The sequence below is a fragment of the Solanum verrucosum genome, unplaced genomic scaffold (genome assembly GCF_900185275.1).
Source record: "Solanum verrucosum unplaced genomic scaffold, falcon-dt-bn FXZP01000268.1, whole genome shotgun sequence".
NCBI classification, from domain to species: domain Eukaryota; kingdom Viridiplantae; phylum Streptophyta; class Magnoliopsida; order Solanales; family Solanaceae; genus Solanum; species Solanum verrucosum.
In genome coordinates this window covers 4,652,898-4,670,853 of record NW_026019957.1, presented here as the reverse complement: position 1 = coordinate 4,670,853, position 17,956 = coordinate 4,652,898, and the positions used below count along the sequence as shown (strand labels likewise).

Here is a 17,956-nt window from a genome sequence, read left to right as displayed (position 1 = left end):
GGCAAAATATTTTAAGAGGATAAACATACTTGATTAAATAGAGGGAATAAACAATTAAGACTTAAAATCATTTTTAGGGGGGTGGGAAATATTTAAAATATTATTAAGTAAAATTCGAAGTAGTTTGAGTAGAAAAATAAGCATGATTATATAGTCTTTAGAAAATCCCGAAGTGACTATCTTTTGGGGAATTGATTAGGAAACCTTAAAATTAAATAGCAAATAAACAATTGAACAAATACGAAATAGATAAAAGAGAGAGAGAGTCTTGGGCCCAAGACCGGGTTTCTGTTCGCCTGAACCAGTACTTGGGCCTAATTTTCATTTTGGGCCTTTGACCCATTTTGTACCTGTCCTAGGCTAACAAAATAATAGCCAAAACAAATGGACCTTCTAGCCCAATAATTACAAAATACAATTGCTGAAATTTTAAGTGGGCTTTTGCCCCTCTTTCTGCCGTATCACAATGTATACAACATGTATACATCCCTTGATCTCACTCCGAACACGTGCATTTCAGCTCCCGGGACCCCTTTTTTGATTCCATTGGCTGGCCGACGCGAAAAGGAAAGGGTTTAAGCCTTTATGGCTCTCTCGAAGTGCTAAGGGAAGGAGGAGTTCATAGTGAACTCGGACATATTTCACATACAAAACAAAATAAGGGAAATGAGTTAATACATAATTCAATCAACATAAATGCAGGAAGGATAAACTAATTCACAAGAAAATACACACTAACTCAAGAATGTATAACTTAACATGTAATTAGTCCATACAGTAAGACATAAAAAAAAAGAAAAATGACAACTTTAAATGAGCAATTAAAAGGCCCAGTAGTCACTACTCAAAATTAATTATCCTTAATTGTGGGCAATGACGAATGCTTACTCATTTAATATATATATATATATATATATATATATATATATATATATATATATATATATATATATATATATATATATATAAAGTTAATGAATTTAACAGAATTAGGCATGAAGAGATACTTCTTATAATGAAAAATCTAAACTAAAGGCAATGAGAAGAAACATTATCTTTTCACACATTATCCAAAGTAATAGCAAGATGACCAAATTGATTAAGAAGCGCTAACACTATGATTGATGCACACTCACAATACTGAACGAAATCAACTGCTCGGCAAGGTGAGGTTGAAATAACACGCTAACTTGAGACTTCTCGAAAATCCAAAGAAATCAACGAATTAACAGGGGATCTTACCATTGAAGCTTGAAAACGAAATTAACTTGGGCATAAAAAATAAAGGTCAAGCTCGGAAACTAAGTCAAAACAGCCATGTCTTTAGAATAGTAATTAGTCATAATAGATACTCATGTTCATTGACACACAAACAGTAACCTCGGAAAAAAGGATCATCAATACTTGAACAAAGAATAAACGGTTTGAAACATAAGCACATTTAGACATCTTAATTTATGAAACACGCTTAATATCGCAGGAAATTCGAATAGAGACCCAAATCACCCTAAAGAACTAAATGAGTACTAGAAAGACACCAACTAGCGTAGAAAGAAACATAGTAAAACTTTTAACGTACTAACCGAATTAGTCACAACAGATCAAACCAGACTTTTAGCTGACTTTATGAACCTAATCAGATAAATACAAGAAAGAAACCAACTTGACTAAACAATTTCCACATTTTAAGAAATCATACGGAAATTTACAGCAACCTAAAAAGGGAACAAAGCACTGAACAAATTCCAGCGAACAAACAACAAACAAGCATTTCTATCTATTCAAACACACAAGCGGAAAATAGAGAATGATTAGAGGTTAACAAGAGGCAGAGTTAAGCATAGAGTTTTACCTTTTTTCGGGTAGCGACGGGGACTCGAGCCACTGAAGACGATTCCACCACCAACCCCTTACTTCAATAAACCCGAAAGGATGACGAACGGGAGGAGAGAGTAAAAAGGAACTCGAAAATTAGTTCTCCTCTCTATTTCTTTGAGTGTATTTGTATATATTCTCTGTCTCTTTTCAAAATCTTATACGTTGTTCTCTCTATGTAGTTAAGTTTTCGCCAATTCTTTCCAATTTTTCTTCCCTAACTCTATTTTCTAGTTTTCTCTAGATTTCTCTGTGAAGCTAGCCTCCAAAACTCCCCCTAGCAGCAAAGACAACAAAATATATATATATAGAAGAAGAACTAGGGCAGATTTGGGGGGAAAAGGGACGAAAATTCGGGTTCAAGGCCCATTCCGAATTCAAAATTGAAAATCTTACACAATTCTGGAGAGGCAACCTTTTCTCTGAAAAATTCACCCCATTCCGAAAGAGGAAAGGGAGATGGACGGACTCGATTGACCTCTCGTCCTTAAGTGCCGACGTGGAGTAATCTCGTGGCTACAAGGACTAAGGCGCAGGTGCTTTTGCTGTGCGGAAGAAGACAATGAAAAATCACAGTACTGCTCTAGCGTTGACGCCGCTTGGTTTTGTTGTTGTCGTTTGCTGCATATTAACGTTAGAATGAGCTGTGAACTGCTCTTCGTTGTTAACGTTGAAGCACATGTTTCTGGGTTTCTTTGGGAACATTTGACCAAAATAAGCCATTGTTTAAATCAATTCACCAAAATAGTATGTTTTTAAAAAAATTTACAAAACTAGTATAAACGTAGTCCACAATAACGTTTTATGCTTTATTTTATTTTAAAAAATTTAATGAGAAAAAGACGGACTGCTAACGCCGTTAAATAATAACACGTAACTGGGAATCACATTTTAACTCTAATACGTTATTGGGAATAACGTTTTAAGCATATATCTTTTAATTCTATACTAGAATAAAAAAACCCCAATTTAGTTTGTACTAATTACAGAAGAAAAAAAGGGGAGATTCACAGAAGACCCAAAAAAACCATCTTCTTTCTCCTAACCCACCTTCAGGTTGCAATTATGGTGATAAACAAAAAACCCATCTTCTTTCTCTTACAAAATTGACGCTTAATCTTTACTCGTTTTGAAACCCTTTTGTTCTATACAAGAGATTTGAGAGTTTTGTTCGACTACTGAAGATTAGACACACTACAAGAGATTGGAGGTGAAACTTTCGAAAATTTGAAGGACGTCTGCAGATTTGCTTAAAAAAGGGTCAAAAACCTTTGAAAAAGAAGAATTTTTTTGTGATTGAGGTAATTTTGTCATACACTGATATAGTTTATCTTATAGTTGATGAATTTGTTGTTTACCTTTTTGTTAAAAAATGACATTTTAGTTTCTGTTTTTTCCCCTTCTTATGAGAATAAGAAATTATATGTACTTGAAACTATTTGAGTGATGATATTCAATTTCCTCAACAGTTGTGACTCTTATAGAAAAGCTTATATTTTAATTGATATGATTGAAAATGTTCGTGGTGAAGCATTTGAGGAAAGTTTCTAAGTTACGTTACACTTGAGTTTGATTTTCTTTGTTAGTTTGGTTCCTTATTTTAAAAATAATTACTTATGTATAGGTATTTCTTTTATGGCTGGTAATAATGCATACCAATTGGATCCCGGTCCACTTGATCCGTGTGTATTAACTGAACAACTCACTCATAGGTCACGAGATATATGGATAGGAATGATAATATGATTTTGAACACAAGGAAATGTGATGGGAAGTTTTGGGACCTAGTAAATGAACATCCTATCCATCCACGAGTTCTAGATGTGATTAAATTATCCGGATTATATGGTGTTTATAGATCTCATAGGCCCGTTATAGATCGGAGTTTAATCACTGCACTAGTTGAAAGATGGCGTCCTGAGACTCATACATTCCACTTTAGGACGGGTGAGGCCACGATCACCTTACAGGACGTGGAGATATTGTATGGCTTACCCGTGAAAGGTAATCCAGTAGTTGGGTACGAGCCACAGAGGTCCATAGTTGATTGGCAAAATATTTGTCAAAGATTATTAGGTTTTACTCCACACCCTCAAGACTTTAAACATAGTAGTCTTAAGGTCTCTGCGCTTAATGCACACTTGCGACTTCAGCCACGGTTGCCTGACTTGGCAACACATGATATGGTCAACGAGAAGGCTAGGTGTTATATGTTTTGGATGATTGCTGGTTTAATGTTGGCAGACACATCTGGCGGTCTTTTAAAGCTTATGTACTTGCCTATGCTGGAAGATATCACTGCAGTAGGGTCTTACAGTTGGGGTAGTGCAACCCTGGCATACTTGTATCGCTTTCTTTGTAAAGCCTCCCAAAGTACCCAAAATGAGATTGCTGGATTCCTACCACTACTTCAGGTATACCCAATAATTACACTTAGTATTTATTGAAATTTTATCTAGTTTATAATTATCTATTATGTTTAGATTTGGGCATGGGAGAGAGTTACCGTCCTTAGGCCTCAGATTGTAGCACAAAGAGACACGAGGAATATTTTCCCTGTTGGTTTACCTAGGGGTCCACATGCTGCTAGATGGTTTGCACATTTTAGTTGGACCGACACTACCAAACATGTGTTAAGAGTTTTCAGGGATGCGCTTGATTCCATGACAGAAGATCAAGTAAGATGTTGTATTAGTTTTCTCTTAACTTTCATATATATTGTAATTGTGAACACTTCTTTTTGTTATAGTTTATTTGGGAGCCATATTCTTCTGACATAATTGAGAGTCTTCCCGAATATTGCCGCTTTGGAAGAGATATATGGCGTGCTAGAGTTCCAATTTTTTGTTGGGATGTTGTGGAGGTTCATTTACCTGATCGAGTTATGAGGCAATTTGGATTGGTACAGGTGATACCATCTCCATTTCCATTTGATGCTACGCATTTTCACCATGATCGTCGAGGAAGACCAAACACAAATTGGGAGTTAGAGCATGCACAATGGTTGCATTTTTGGAACCATATTGACCAATATGTATGTAATGCACCAATCCTTCATGGATCACTTCAGTATGATGATCCCTACCTTATTTGGTTTAGACGTATTACTCGTTTTATCATTGGTAATCCTATTTCGAGTCCTCAACAACAACAAGGTTATGTGCCTAATGCGACGGCATACGAAACAATGGTAAGTTTGATAACTTAATTTTTCTTTACTTTAACTTGTCCAGTTAGCATATTAAATTGGTACAATCTGGTTCATTAACATTCTATCAAAGTTTGTACATCATATTTGTGGATTTGTGGATATGATTTGTCAAGTTAACATATATATCAAAGTTTTCCTCATATGTTTTACTTGTACTTCATATTTGTGATTTGTGGATATGATTTCATTCTCTCCATGGTGTCCTAATTTACTGGTCTGCCACATTTTTTATGAAAATTGACTCAACATGTTAAAAATCTGATTCCCTTATTAATTTTGCGTGGTTTACAAACTTGGTCAACTTGGCTAGCATGTTTTAATTAATTATTTTGGCCAGGCACGTCATATTCATTTGATGGTTAATAAAGCAATATCACTCGGTGATAACCCATCAATGGAGGAATTTTATGGGTTTCGTGCAATGGTGCGGGATGAAGGATCTAATTGTTTGGCATATGTGCAAGAGGCAGATAGGATTCATGTGCAAGCCAACTATAGAAGAGATGAGCAAATGTCTGACCATTTGCATCCCCCTATTCGTCGGCGAGGAAAATGTGGTGTTGCGGGTAGGAAGGTACGTGCTGTTGAGAGAGGTCGAGCGCCTATTGAAATGGGTGAAGATGATCAAGCCACACAAGATTTCCAAGCAGCCTCGGATTATGAACCAACAAACACTGAGATTGTGCCATACATGACACCACAGACTCCACAAATTTCAAGGGATCCAAGTCTTACATCACTTGAAAATGTATTTGGTAGTAATCAACCTCAACATTTTGACAACGCCCCAAACTTTTCCTCATCGCATGTAGAAGGTAATGAGTTGAATGATTCTAACAATGAAGTGGATGGTGATGAGTTGGAGGATGCAAATCAAGGTGCAAGCCAAGGTGGTGAACCATCGGTGAAGAATAAGCGTAAAATTTTTCCTAAGCTTTGTGGGACTGGTACTTTAAAATCTTCACATTATTCTTTGACATAAGTGTTCCTTTTTAGTTGAATAATTGAAAAATTGTTCTTACTTTTCAGGGAGTCATCATCTTAATCAGCACGGCCAAAAGAAAAAAACAAAAGATAACAAAGTTTCTGTGTTAACAAAGAAAAAAGGCAAAGGATGAATCATGTGGTTCCAAGTAAGCTTATAATTCTTAGTCTATCAATTGTTGCATCCGTATCGGATTCTTTATAAACTCGTTCTAAATGGATTGACCTTTGGAGATCATGTAAGTGAATGGACTTTAAATGGATTTCATGTTGAACAATTGACCTGCTATATGTTATGTTTATGTTTATGTTTATGTTTATATCTATTGGCCTTTTGTATCCAGCACGTTAGGATAATTTTCTCCATAAATGGGACTGAAACATATAGTTAATTCAATATTGAAGTTACACCAGTTAAAGCTCTAATAAAAGATTGTATATTTGTATTGAGATGATCTTTCTAAGAGTTGTTTTCAGTAAAACCAAACTTACTCACTTGAGTTCGTTTTCTCTGTTTCTGGTAATGAGATAGTACCATTTTTCTCCAATGTCTTACTTGAAGTAGCCATGGTAAGCAAACAAGAGATGTTATCATTTCTGTCATTTTGGTACTTATTGATGACATTAGGAAGTTGGGAGTTGGCTGCAACACGCTGGAAACTTGGTGGTAACAGTCCAGACGGTAAGTTGTTGCTAAGGTGAAGATCTAATAAAGGTACTCCAAATTGAGCATGCCTGGCTCCCTGTATGCCTGCAGTGATGTTGTCAGATAAACAACAGAAAGGACTGCTGGACCTGAGAGGGTTGCCTGAAAAAAATGGTAACTGAAATTGGCTGTCAAGAGGGAAATCTGGTGGTAGACGCAGCTTTTTTCTTGGCGGTGAGAAGGGCGAGGGGTGTATGACTGGCATATTTGAGTGGAGTTTAAACCATTTCCAATCGTGCCATAGCTATATTTACATTTGTTTGATGTGAAATCACTTGTTAAAGTTATAAACTTTACAATTTTAAGTGATCAAACATAGTTACTAATTGTGTCGATTGAAGGACTGTAGAATTAATACTTCAAATGATTTGTATCCTAAATACATAGTTTGTTCAATTCAAAGGTGTGTTAATATTTTGTACATTTTTATTTTTTGGACATCCACTAACTAGTGCTTTGCATTTAGTTTTGTTTAGTGTGGTTTATAGATTGCATCTAATATTTTATTTTATTATTTCAGTTTAGTGATGCGGATCAAAAATGCGTGCCCATGGATAGAGTTTCACCAAGCAAACACTTATATATTACCTTTTTCACATTTGTTTGATGTGAAATCACTTGTTAAAGTTGTAAACTTTACAATTTTAAGTGATCAAACATAGTTACTAATTGTGTCGATTTGTCATGAAATGACCTTTTTTTTGTAATGACTCTAGTTTTTGAAATTCCAGCAAAGAACTTCATTTTGGTGGTTAATCTTTTTTCACTTCATTTTAATGGTGTTAAGTATTGTAGCAATATAATAGAAAGATAGATATAAAAATTTAATTATTATTTGCAATATGTTACAGTAGCTAACTCAAAGAAAATTATCATAACTAGACATTGACCCACAATTGGAATTAACACAATTACACTAATAAAAAACTATCCACTTAAACTTAATTACGATTTGGACATCGACGCCTATCATGTCCGGTTTGTCTACATAATCCACAAGCTCGCTCATATACTGCAGCACCACGATCCATCTCATTAGGTATTCTAGTTGTCCTTTGACCGATTGAGACGACGATAGAATTCATTACTTTCCATTCTAAAATTAGGAGATGGCCAATACGCCTCATGACCAATTGGTGAGAAGGACCCAGAATATGTTGCAACATAATTCTCTACAGTGAAATGTTCACTAACAAAGTTTCTAGCTAGCCCTCCCATTCTATCAGTGACCTTCATGACATGTGAACATGGAAAATGCAAATTAACCCATTTTCCACAATCACATTTTCTTTCAGTACGTGAAACACAATGAGGATTACCACCATTACCATCAACCTGTATAGATCTAACCTCATATACCCATGTGGGTATATTCCAATAAAAAACAAAGTGCCTTTTTGAACTTTCATAGTTCTTTTCCCACTTCATTTTGAACCTTTCGGTCCACAATTCATCTTGTTCTAAAAGTTGTTGCGCTTTTTGAGACCTACGAGTGTATCGTTCAACAATTTGCTCTAATGAAAGTCTAACCATAGCAGTGACTGGCAAGCCTCGTGCTTTTTTCAACACTCCATTGAACGACTCTGAAAGATTTGTTGTCAACACTCCCCATCTTTTTCCACCATCATGACTAACAGTCCATTTGTCCAAGGGGATTTCCATGAGATATTCATATGCTTCTTCATTTTCTTCTCTAATTTGCCAAATCAAGGATTCATATTTTCTTACTTGATGGGCTGAAGCAGCCCTCCACATCAGCCTACTAAGATCCTTGTTTGGAAATCGAGATTGAAAGTTACTCTTAAGATGCCTTATACAATATCGATGGAAGACTCGAGGCTCCTGAAATCGGCGTAACTCCTGCAAACTAGTCAAAATTCCTTTTGCCCTATCAGATATAACACAAATATCTTCTCTATCTTTTATCACATGTGCACTCAAATTCCTAAAAAACCATTTCCATGCCTCTTTCGATTCTTTGTCTACAATAGCAAACGCTAGAGGAAGAATGTTATCATTTCCATCAATTCCAACAGCAATCAATAATTTGATCTCATATTTTCCATACATATGAGTTCCATCTACTGAAATAACAGGACGACATGTTCGAAATCCATCAATGCATGACTTGAAAGCCCAAAACACAAATTTAAAAGTTTTTACCTCTAATGAACTAATAGACTCTTCATGTTTCCATTCCACAACTGTTCCATGGTTAAAGTGTTGAAAAGCTGCAAAAAATTTGGGTAGGTCACTAAACTATTTCTTAAAGTCACCATACACCAATTCAAACGCGCGTTGACGTCCAAGCCACGCTTTTCTGTATGTTATTTGATGACCAAATTTTTCGTGAACCTTGGAAATGACATCTACCACCAAAACCTTAGGATTTTTTTGAATTTGATTTAGAATCAAAGATGCAATTAAATTGGTATTTAGGTTGGCATGACCACTAGAAAGCCCCTCAGTCTCACATCTATGATTTTCAATATATTTTCCTATTTTCCAAAGGTTATCTCCAACCTTTCGTCCTCGGAGAAACCACAAACAACCCAATAAAGTATGAAACTTGCATCTTACAACCCATAAACTCTTGTTTGATGTCACCACCTTGAACTCTTTATTTTTTTTCAAACTCCAAATTGTCACAGCTCGTTTTAATCTTTCTTTACTACTAAAAAACATGCCTTTTTTCAAATCTTTTGTGGCATCTTCAGACCAGACCGAACAATACTCCATCTCAGATTCACATGTAGACATGAAAACGTCTTCCTCATTATCCAATGTTCTAAAATAGGGTACATCATGATTTTGCACTTCAGACACATCTCGTTCAAATTGATTAGGAAGATTTATACCAATGTCATTTTGAGAAAAATCTCTAACATCATTGATATCTTTATCAGATTCACTTTCACCATCATCTTTTGAAGGTTCATCTTCCTCCGAACTTTCTTCACTAATTTCAGCATTTACATCACTATATGGATCAACGTTGGTCTCATTTTCTCTGTGGAAAAAGAAATTTAATTAAATTTTAGAAAAATTATGAACCAATAAACTTTTTTTAAAATCAGTAATTTATACTCTAAAAGGTTATTTCTTAAAAAAAAATAAAGGTAATTAATCACAAAAAATATCACTATCTATCTATCTATGTATATTTATAATGTGTAAAATTATGTTATCAACTAATTATATTAAAATTCAGTAAAAACATAAATTTGTTGTTTTACCTGTCCTCATATTCCCTCGGGCTATTGTCAACATGCCTTTGGCTACTTGAACCTTCACCAAATGATCGTTGGTCACGCATTAACAATTGTTGGAATGGTGGTTGAGCAATTGGTTCTGCATAATGAGGTTGACTAACCGCGGCAAATCCATGATTTTGAGCCAATAAATTCATGTTATAACCATGTTGACCACTAATTTGAAATATATCATTTTGATTTGTTGATTTGGTCTTTACATACATTTCCAAAACATTTATGTCAATCTTATCCGCAAAGTTTTGAGGTATAAAAAAAAATTGTAGCAAAGATTGATCATCCTCAATTTTAAACTCAATGAACCTTGTATGGTTACCTTGAATCGAACAAGGATATTTTCCCGAAATATCCATTTGAATATTTTCACTAGTTGTACCCATTTTCTCATGCAATAATTCAACCAATTCAACATACTTCATTGAAGTATACATGCTAATAATCATTCTAGCACATTCAGTATACCTGAATCCGTTCATTTCAGTAATTATTTTGCCACCCCAATACAAAGCAACCATCACATTATGTTCAAAATTCGCCATTTTTATTCCTACACATAAAAATAAGTCATCTTTTTAATTAATAAATCAGAAAAAAAATTTGAAAGCCATGGTAAAATAATAACATAATATGATATATTGACTTGACTTATTTAATTCATACCTTAGTGAATATTGTTTCAAAACTGGGCTACTCAAACAAAAGCTTGATTGAATATTGTTGGAATGTGTTCTGTTACAACAAGGTTTATTTTATAACCATATGTGTGGTCATTTAAAAAAAATGAAAAAGTTGACTTTAACATAGTGTCGTAATTGATAGTCACAATTTAATGTAAAAACGTGATCTACAGTAACGTTTTATGATCTGTAAGATTCCAACATAGTACGATTTGATTCTTAATTTGCAGAATTCGATGACCCGTGATTAAATCTACATAAAACGTTACTGACAGTCACGTTTTATATATAAAACGTGACTGCCAGTAACGTTTTATAATCTGTAAAATTTGCAAGATTTGATTCTTTAATTGCAGAGCCCGTGACTCTCACTTTAGTTGTAAAACGTGATCTACAGTAACAAAATATAAAACGTTACTCAAAGTAACGTTTTAGCTCTAAAACGTGATTCAAGATAACGAAGTATAAAACGTTATTCACAATAACGTTTTATTTCTGTTTGCTCCGTGAACTTTTGCCTTTTTCCCATTAAATTTTTTAAAATAAAATAAAGTATAAAACGTTACTGTGAACCACGTTTATACTAGTTTTGTAAAAAAAATTTAAAACATACTATTTTGGTGAATTGATTTAAACAATGGCTTATTTTGGTCAAAACTTCTTTCTTTGGAATAAGGAGTGGGGCCGGGTCGGGATTGTTGGAATGGGCTGTTAGACATTGGAATTAGAATGGATAATTGGTTTGGAACAATGTATGCCCGTATTTATTTGTTGTTGTATTGTTATGGGTTCTTTTGGAAATGAATTTGGGCTTTTCTGGTGGGTTGAAATCAAAGTGAGGAGATGACTACCAATTGGAATTACCAAGAATTAAAATTACAGCTCATTGAGTTTAAAAAGTTAGTCGAATTGAAATTAATCAGTGAATTCGGCTAGCACTCAAACAAGATAAATCAATATTGATTAATTAACGAGCTTCTTAATTTTAAAGAAATAAAATAATTAACTTAATTATAGATTAATAACTAAAAAATATAGGTATTAACTAACTAAATCAATTAACCAACTAATTAAGTAAAATTAAAATCTTTTGAGACGAGTTTCGAATATTCATAAAATATACTAATTATATACAAAGTTATATAAAAGAAATATTATTATTTAAAAATTATATTTTAAAAAAAACAAAACTATTTAAAATAACTTGAAAAATATATTGAATTTTATAAAGTCAATTATTTCAAATTGTTTGAAATTTAAGAAGCTCGATGATTAATTTATATTGTGGAGGCCCAAAATTGGGTGTCAACAATATGTTTGTATGCAATCTTTACCCAAAAAATCAGAGGTTTATTAGTTTGGTTTGATTTATAAATTTAAAAATTCGACACAATGGTTTGATTTGGTATTTGAAAAACCCGAACCAACCCGAGGTTGAAAAACCCGAAAAAATTCAAATTTTATTAGTTTGGTTTGGTTTATAAATTTAAAATTTTTACACAAATGATTTGGTTTGATATTTAAAAAACCCGAACCAACCCGGTCATGTACACCCCTACTTAGCACTAGAAAAACACAGTTGAACTCCCAACTTTTTTTCCACAAGACATGCTAGAAAATGTGAAGAAAAATACAATATAAGTTTGGATAAAAATCAATCTAGATCGAAAAATCAAATCAAATCAATTTTTATGAGAAAATTTGAGAAGTATACAACTAGCAAACTTGCACGGTAAAAATATAGTCCAACACTTGCATCATAATTTTTTTAGGCCAAAACACAATTTGGTATACAATATTATAAATTTATTATACAACAATATACAAAAGTTCAATATTTTATTTTTAAGAAAAATTTTAAAAACTTATATACTCTATTATACACCCAATATACAATATTATACAAAATTATAAAAAATATTATACACCCATTATATGATAATATACAATATTATACATTATTATATAAAACAATGGACTTGATCTTCTTCCTTGAATCCAAGCATAAGATTCATCCGAAATCACCTTAGAACTATACCAAATCACCTAACATTTCATATTTAGGCTCATCAATATGTAAGCAATCTTTTGCAATAATACTCATTTGAAACAAAGTTTATTTTAAGAAATCCAATTTTTAAATTTTGAAGCTTCAAGCTTCAAGCTTCAACAATAACTGCTTATGACTTTAACGAAATTGTACTCCATAGTAGCTCCAATAACGGAAATAAAACAATGTTAATATATAAATTTCTTCAAAAATAGGGGTCATTACAGGTTGTTCAAATGATTGTTACTTATTATGTTCATTATTTAAATAAAAAAATTGTTTTGACTGTTATATTTTATATTTATATTGTGTTCGTTATTATATTATAAAATATCATACTTTTATTCTCTTTGCCATTATACTCGTGAATAATATTGTTTTGAATTTTTGCCCTTTGGTAAATTTCTTGTTTTTATTAAGGAGATATTTCATGAAGCGCATTATAAAGTATCATACTTTTAAGTTTTACGTATAAATTGTTTTGGTCTCAATATTTTTTTCTTTTTATGAAACAATGTTGAATTATAACATATTTATGTATTTTCCTTTAAAAATTGTTCATTTTGGAGATATAATTTAAAATTTATTAATATGTTTTGAATATGGATTAGGTTTTGCTGAGTCATTTGTTCTTTTTTCTAGAGATATCATTTTGGTAATTCTTCATTGAACCATTTCCCTTAAGTAGTCCATGCATATATGGAACACCTTTCTTAACATTTTAATAATGAAGCATATAATAATATTTATTTCGACATTCTTTCAAATTACTAATATCAAAACCATTTTAGTTAGATTGTATTTCTTATCTTATAACATCTCATATTTACATTTTCTAGATTATCAAATTACCATTTTCCCTTTTCTCCTTATTTTTAAATTTTATATAGGATATTCTATTTAATTCAAAAGTATATATATATATATATATATATATATATATATATATATATATATAATATTAGGGGTATTCACGGTTTGGATAAAAACCGAACCAAACCGAAAAACTGAACTAAACCGATAAAATAAACCGATTTTATTTGGGTTTGGTTTGGTTTTATATATATATATAATATTAGGGGAATTCACGGTTTGGATAAAAACCGAACCAAACCGAAAAACTGAACTAAACCGATAAAATAAATCAATTTTATTTGGGTTTGGTTTGGTTTGGTTTTAGATTTTTAAAAAACCGATAGTACTTGGTTTGATTATGGTTTTGTTCGAAAAAATCGAAGAAATAACCGAACCGAACCGATAAATTATATTCATATATTTTATTATTATACATACTTAATATATTATTTTTATAAACAATTTTACTTATTGAAAGCAAAAATGTCCAAGGTGAAACATATATCTTATTGATTTCATGTATATGGGTGTCTATGACAATTCTTTGTGGGCCTCAAAATGTTATTGTCTCTTCCTTCTAGGCCAAAATAGTAAATTTTAAAGTTTTATTCATAGTAAATTTAGTGATAGAAAGTTCAGTATTGTCACTCATTTTAACTATTTTTCGTTTTGAATGGATTGTAGTTACTTTTTTCACGTTTTGAATGAATTATTTCTTTTATTTTTGTGTATGGTTAATAACCGAATAACCGAACCAAACCAAACCGAAACCGAAACCGATAACAACCAAACCGATAAATGTATATTTGGTTTGATTTGGTTTTGATAATTTTAAAACCGAGTAAGTTGGTTTGATTTTGGTTTTGGCCAATAACCGATCCAAACCAACCCGTGAACACACACACACACACACACACACACACACACACATATATATATATATATATATATATATATATATATATATTGATTTTGATAAAAAACAATTATATAGGTGGGGACTCCGGGGGTGGGATTGTCACGACCCGAGCCTACACCCTGGACGTGGCTGGCATTCGAGAATCATTGTTGGTCCCCAAGCGAACCCTTATCCTTGCTGAGTTCAAGCGGAAGACTAACTTAAGCATGCAAAAGCTTAAAACTGAAATAAAGTTCATGAACTCAACTTTACAAATCTTTAACTCAAAAGAAAACTCTGTATAATAAAATTATACAACTCGCCATAAAAGGCATCTTTAGTCTTCAAAACATTTAACAAAATAAATGAAAAGACTTCTGAAACTCTACTGTCTATCTATGAAGCCTATAACTGATAAATATGGAAATAGGGACAAGATCCACGACCTCCTAACAACTGATATAACTGAAAGGTAAATGAAATCCTCTGAAAGCAAGGAGGCTCGCCATAGCTAACTCGAACTCCCGGATATATCAACGAATCTCCTGTTGATGATCTTGAATACCTGTGTCTGCATCATGAGAAGATGCAGGCCAAATGGCTCAGTACGTGGAATGTACGAACATGTAAGAGGAATTCTAAAGCATATACATAAGCTTGAACTTTGATAAAAAAGAAACATACTTACCTCTTTTCAAACTCACTGAACCCAACTCAACTTAAGAATAAGATACTCAACTCAAGGATTAGATACTCAACTTCAAAGATATGATACTCGACTCAATGAAGCACAAATCAACTCAAGATACTCAACTTAAGGTACTCAACTTGAAATACTCAACATAACTGGACTCATTTCAATATAAAGCAATTTTTAAAGCAAATGCAATATAAAGAAAAACTGTTTAAAAACATGATGTCAACTCTATGTGTATGCAAGGATACAACATAACTCTGAAATGTATGTAGAAATACAAATAACTGTGTATATAAAAATACAATAACTTTTGTGGGAGTTTCTCTAACCGACAACCGTCACTTAAGAGCTATAGTAATGATACAACACTTTACCTCGCGCTGCCAAGGACCATCCTATACCTTGCCAGCGGTATAGGACCTTACTTAACTTAGTGGATCCACTAGCATAACTTATGTGATCATCTAAAAAGTATGACCCGTTAAATCCCATATTGGCCACATGGTTCTTATGGAGATTTGAGTTAATATGAACTCGCGTCCCCAATTCGGTGCTCAATACTATTCCCAAAAATATACTTTAGCTCATATGTGTTTTAAATACCTCTTTCTTTAGTTTGAGATAATTGCTCAAAGCTTAGTCCAAAGGCTCTTTTGGAATCGATGTTCCCTTTATTGAAAACTAGCCCAAAGGCTCTCTTGGAATCATGTTCCCTTTTCTTGCTCAAATGTGTAAAAACATTTATAAACTCTTAAGGAATACTTAGTTCCCTTATAACTTTTGAGAAATGAATTCAACTCTTTATTCTTTGCTTAACTTGAAACTTTCAGTCTTATAACGAAGTTAAAACATTTATAAAATACTTTACTCTTACTCTTTACTTAACTTCAAAGCTTAAGTCTTAAAACAAAGTTAAAATATTTGTAAAAGACTCCTTAAAATATGGTTCATGCCGAATTAGGGACATGAATGACTCAATGCAAGGTTTTCTATAACCATAGATAGAACTCAATACTTGGAACTTAAGAACTTCAATGATACTACTCATTTAAAGAATGTTCAACTCAAAGGATTCATGCGGAATTATAGGCATGAACTTCTTAACTCAAGAACTCAAAGATACTTCTCAAAAGGGATTAGGAACTCAGCACTTAAAGGCTTAAAACTTGAAGATACCACTTCTCTGAAAGATGCTCAACTTACGAAGTTCATGCGGAATTATGGGCATGAAACAACTCGACTCGATGATCTACATAACAACATGGACTCATGTATACGACTCTTCTCATTCTCTTACTTACTTTCTCATAACTTAGTTCAAATCTATAGTTAATCTCAAAGGATTCACAATTGAACTCAAAGACTTACTTGAACTTTACTCTTAACTCTCTCTTGAATGTGAATTATGAATTCAAGAGTTTTGGTTCATGATATGAAGGATCTCATGATGACAAAGTAGATTCATGAATACATTCTCTTCATCCTCATACTCACTTGCTCGAGTCTTGAAACAAGTTACTAGTAATTGTAGAAGACTCCTCAAAGACTCTAAGGGACCTTATCAAAAGGTTTGAAAGAACTCTCAAACTTGACTCTCAACTCTACCTTGAATTTGATTTATGAATTCAAGGTTATGATCATGTTAGGAATGATTTTAGGTATTTAGAAGTAGCTTAGAGTAGTTAGAATCGAAAAGGAGTGAATGTGAACTTTAAACGAACTCAAACGGGGCAATCGACAACAAACTAAATGGGGCAGGCCACCCTGGCGCGGGGCGCCAGCCCCTAAACTTCAGAGGTGGGTTTGGGGAGCTCTGGCAGGCGCTTCGCGCCAGGCCCCCAACCCAGAAAATTCAGCAAGTTTCTTTTCTCGTTTTCTCACCCTATTTCGCCTAGAATCGAATGGTTTCTTCCCCAATCACTCAGAATTGATTACTTAACATAAGTACACTCTAATCTACTCAATACAACCCTTAAAACACTCACTTTGATCTCAATAAATCATCCAAAACCCAACACAACAAGATTTAGAATAAACTTCAAGAACACCTATCAAGAACTCAAATCTTTCAACTTCAAGAATGAAATTTGCGCTAAAAATAACATGTATGGCGTGTGGGTGACAAACCCAACACTATGGAAGCTTACATACCTCTTAAGGATTAGACCCATGGCGAAAATCCGCAACAAAACGCAAGAATCTCGACGAACGCTTGATCATCTCCTCTTTTCTCCTCTTTTCTCTTCTTGAACTCTCAACTAAAACCCTGGGTTAATTTAGGATTATAAAACTGAACTTAATAGGATTAGACCCTTAAAAATATTACTAAATACGACTTAAATCTGTTTGGATAAGGAAAAGACTAAAATACCCCTTACTATTTCCGGCTAACTTTCCTTAACTGGACAGCCTAACTTCAAAAGGTCATATCTCACTCATCCGACCTCGAAACTTAGAAAATTCGGTGGCGTTGGAAAGATAATTCAAGGATCTTTCCTACGGTATCTGCTAGAACACCTAACTCATCCTGAGCTAGGAGTTATGATTGTTTGAAGTTGACCCAAAACTCATACTTAGCTTAACTTTGCAGAATTTCAGATTTTGCTATTTCCAATTTAATTCTTTTTGGAACTCAAGGTGCTACATCTAGTGACCTTAACACTTAAGAAATTTTAATTCCTCGGTAAAATCCTACTCACAACGAAGGATGATTCAAGTCTTAGTTCGAAAA

The 17,956-nt window shown here is 33.2% G+C and overlaps 2 protein-coding genes across 2 annotated transcripts; both read left to right on the top strand.

Annotated features, from left to right (window-relative positions):
• The first annotated feature begins 3,599 nt into the window (after window positions 1-3,599).
• Window positions 3,600-5,120, top strand: LOC125814386 (serine/threonine-protein phosphatase 7 long form homolog). Its single transcript, XM_049493838.1, has 4 exons — window positions 3,600-4,289; window positions 4,359-4,553; window positions 4,625-5,065; window positions 5,109-5,120. Exons 1-4 carry the CDS (start codon window positions 3,600-3,602, stop codon window positions 5,118-5,120), a joined length of 1,338 nt encoding a protein of 445 aa, XP_049349795.1.
• Window positions 5,121-5,429: 309 nt separating this feature from the next.
• LOC125814632 (uncharacterized) lies at window positions 5,430-6,208 on the top strand. The gene is made up of 2 exons (XM_049494103.1): window positions 5,430-6,033; window positions 6,116-6,208. Exons 1-2 carry the CDS (start codon window positions 5,442-5,444, stop codon window positions 6,202-6,204), a joined length of 681 nt encoding a protein of 226 aa, XP_049350060.1. The 5' UTR covers window positions 5,430-5,441; the 3' UTR covers window positions 6,205-6,208.
• Window positions 6,209-17,956: the final 11,748 nt, after the last annotated feature.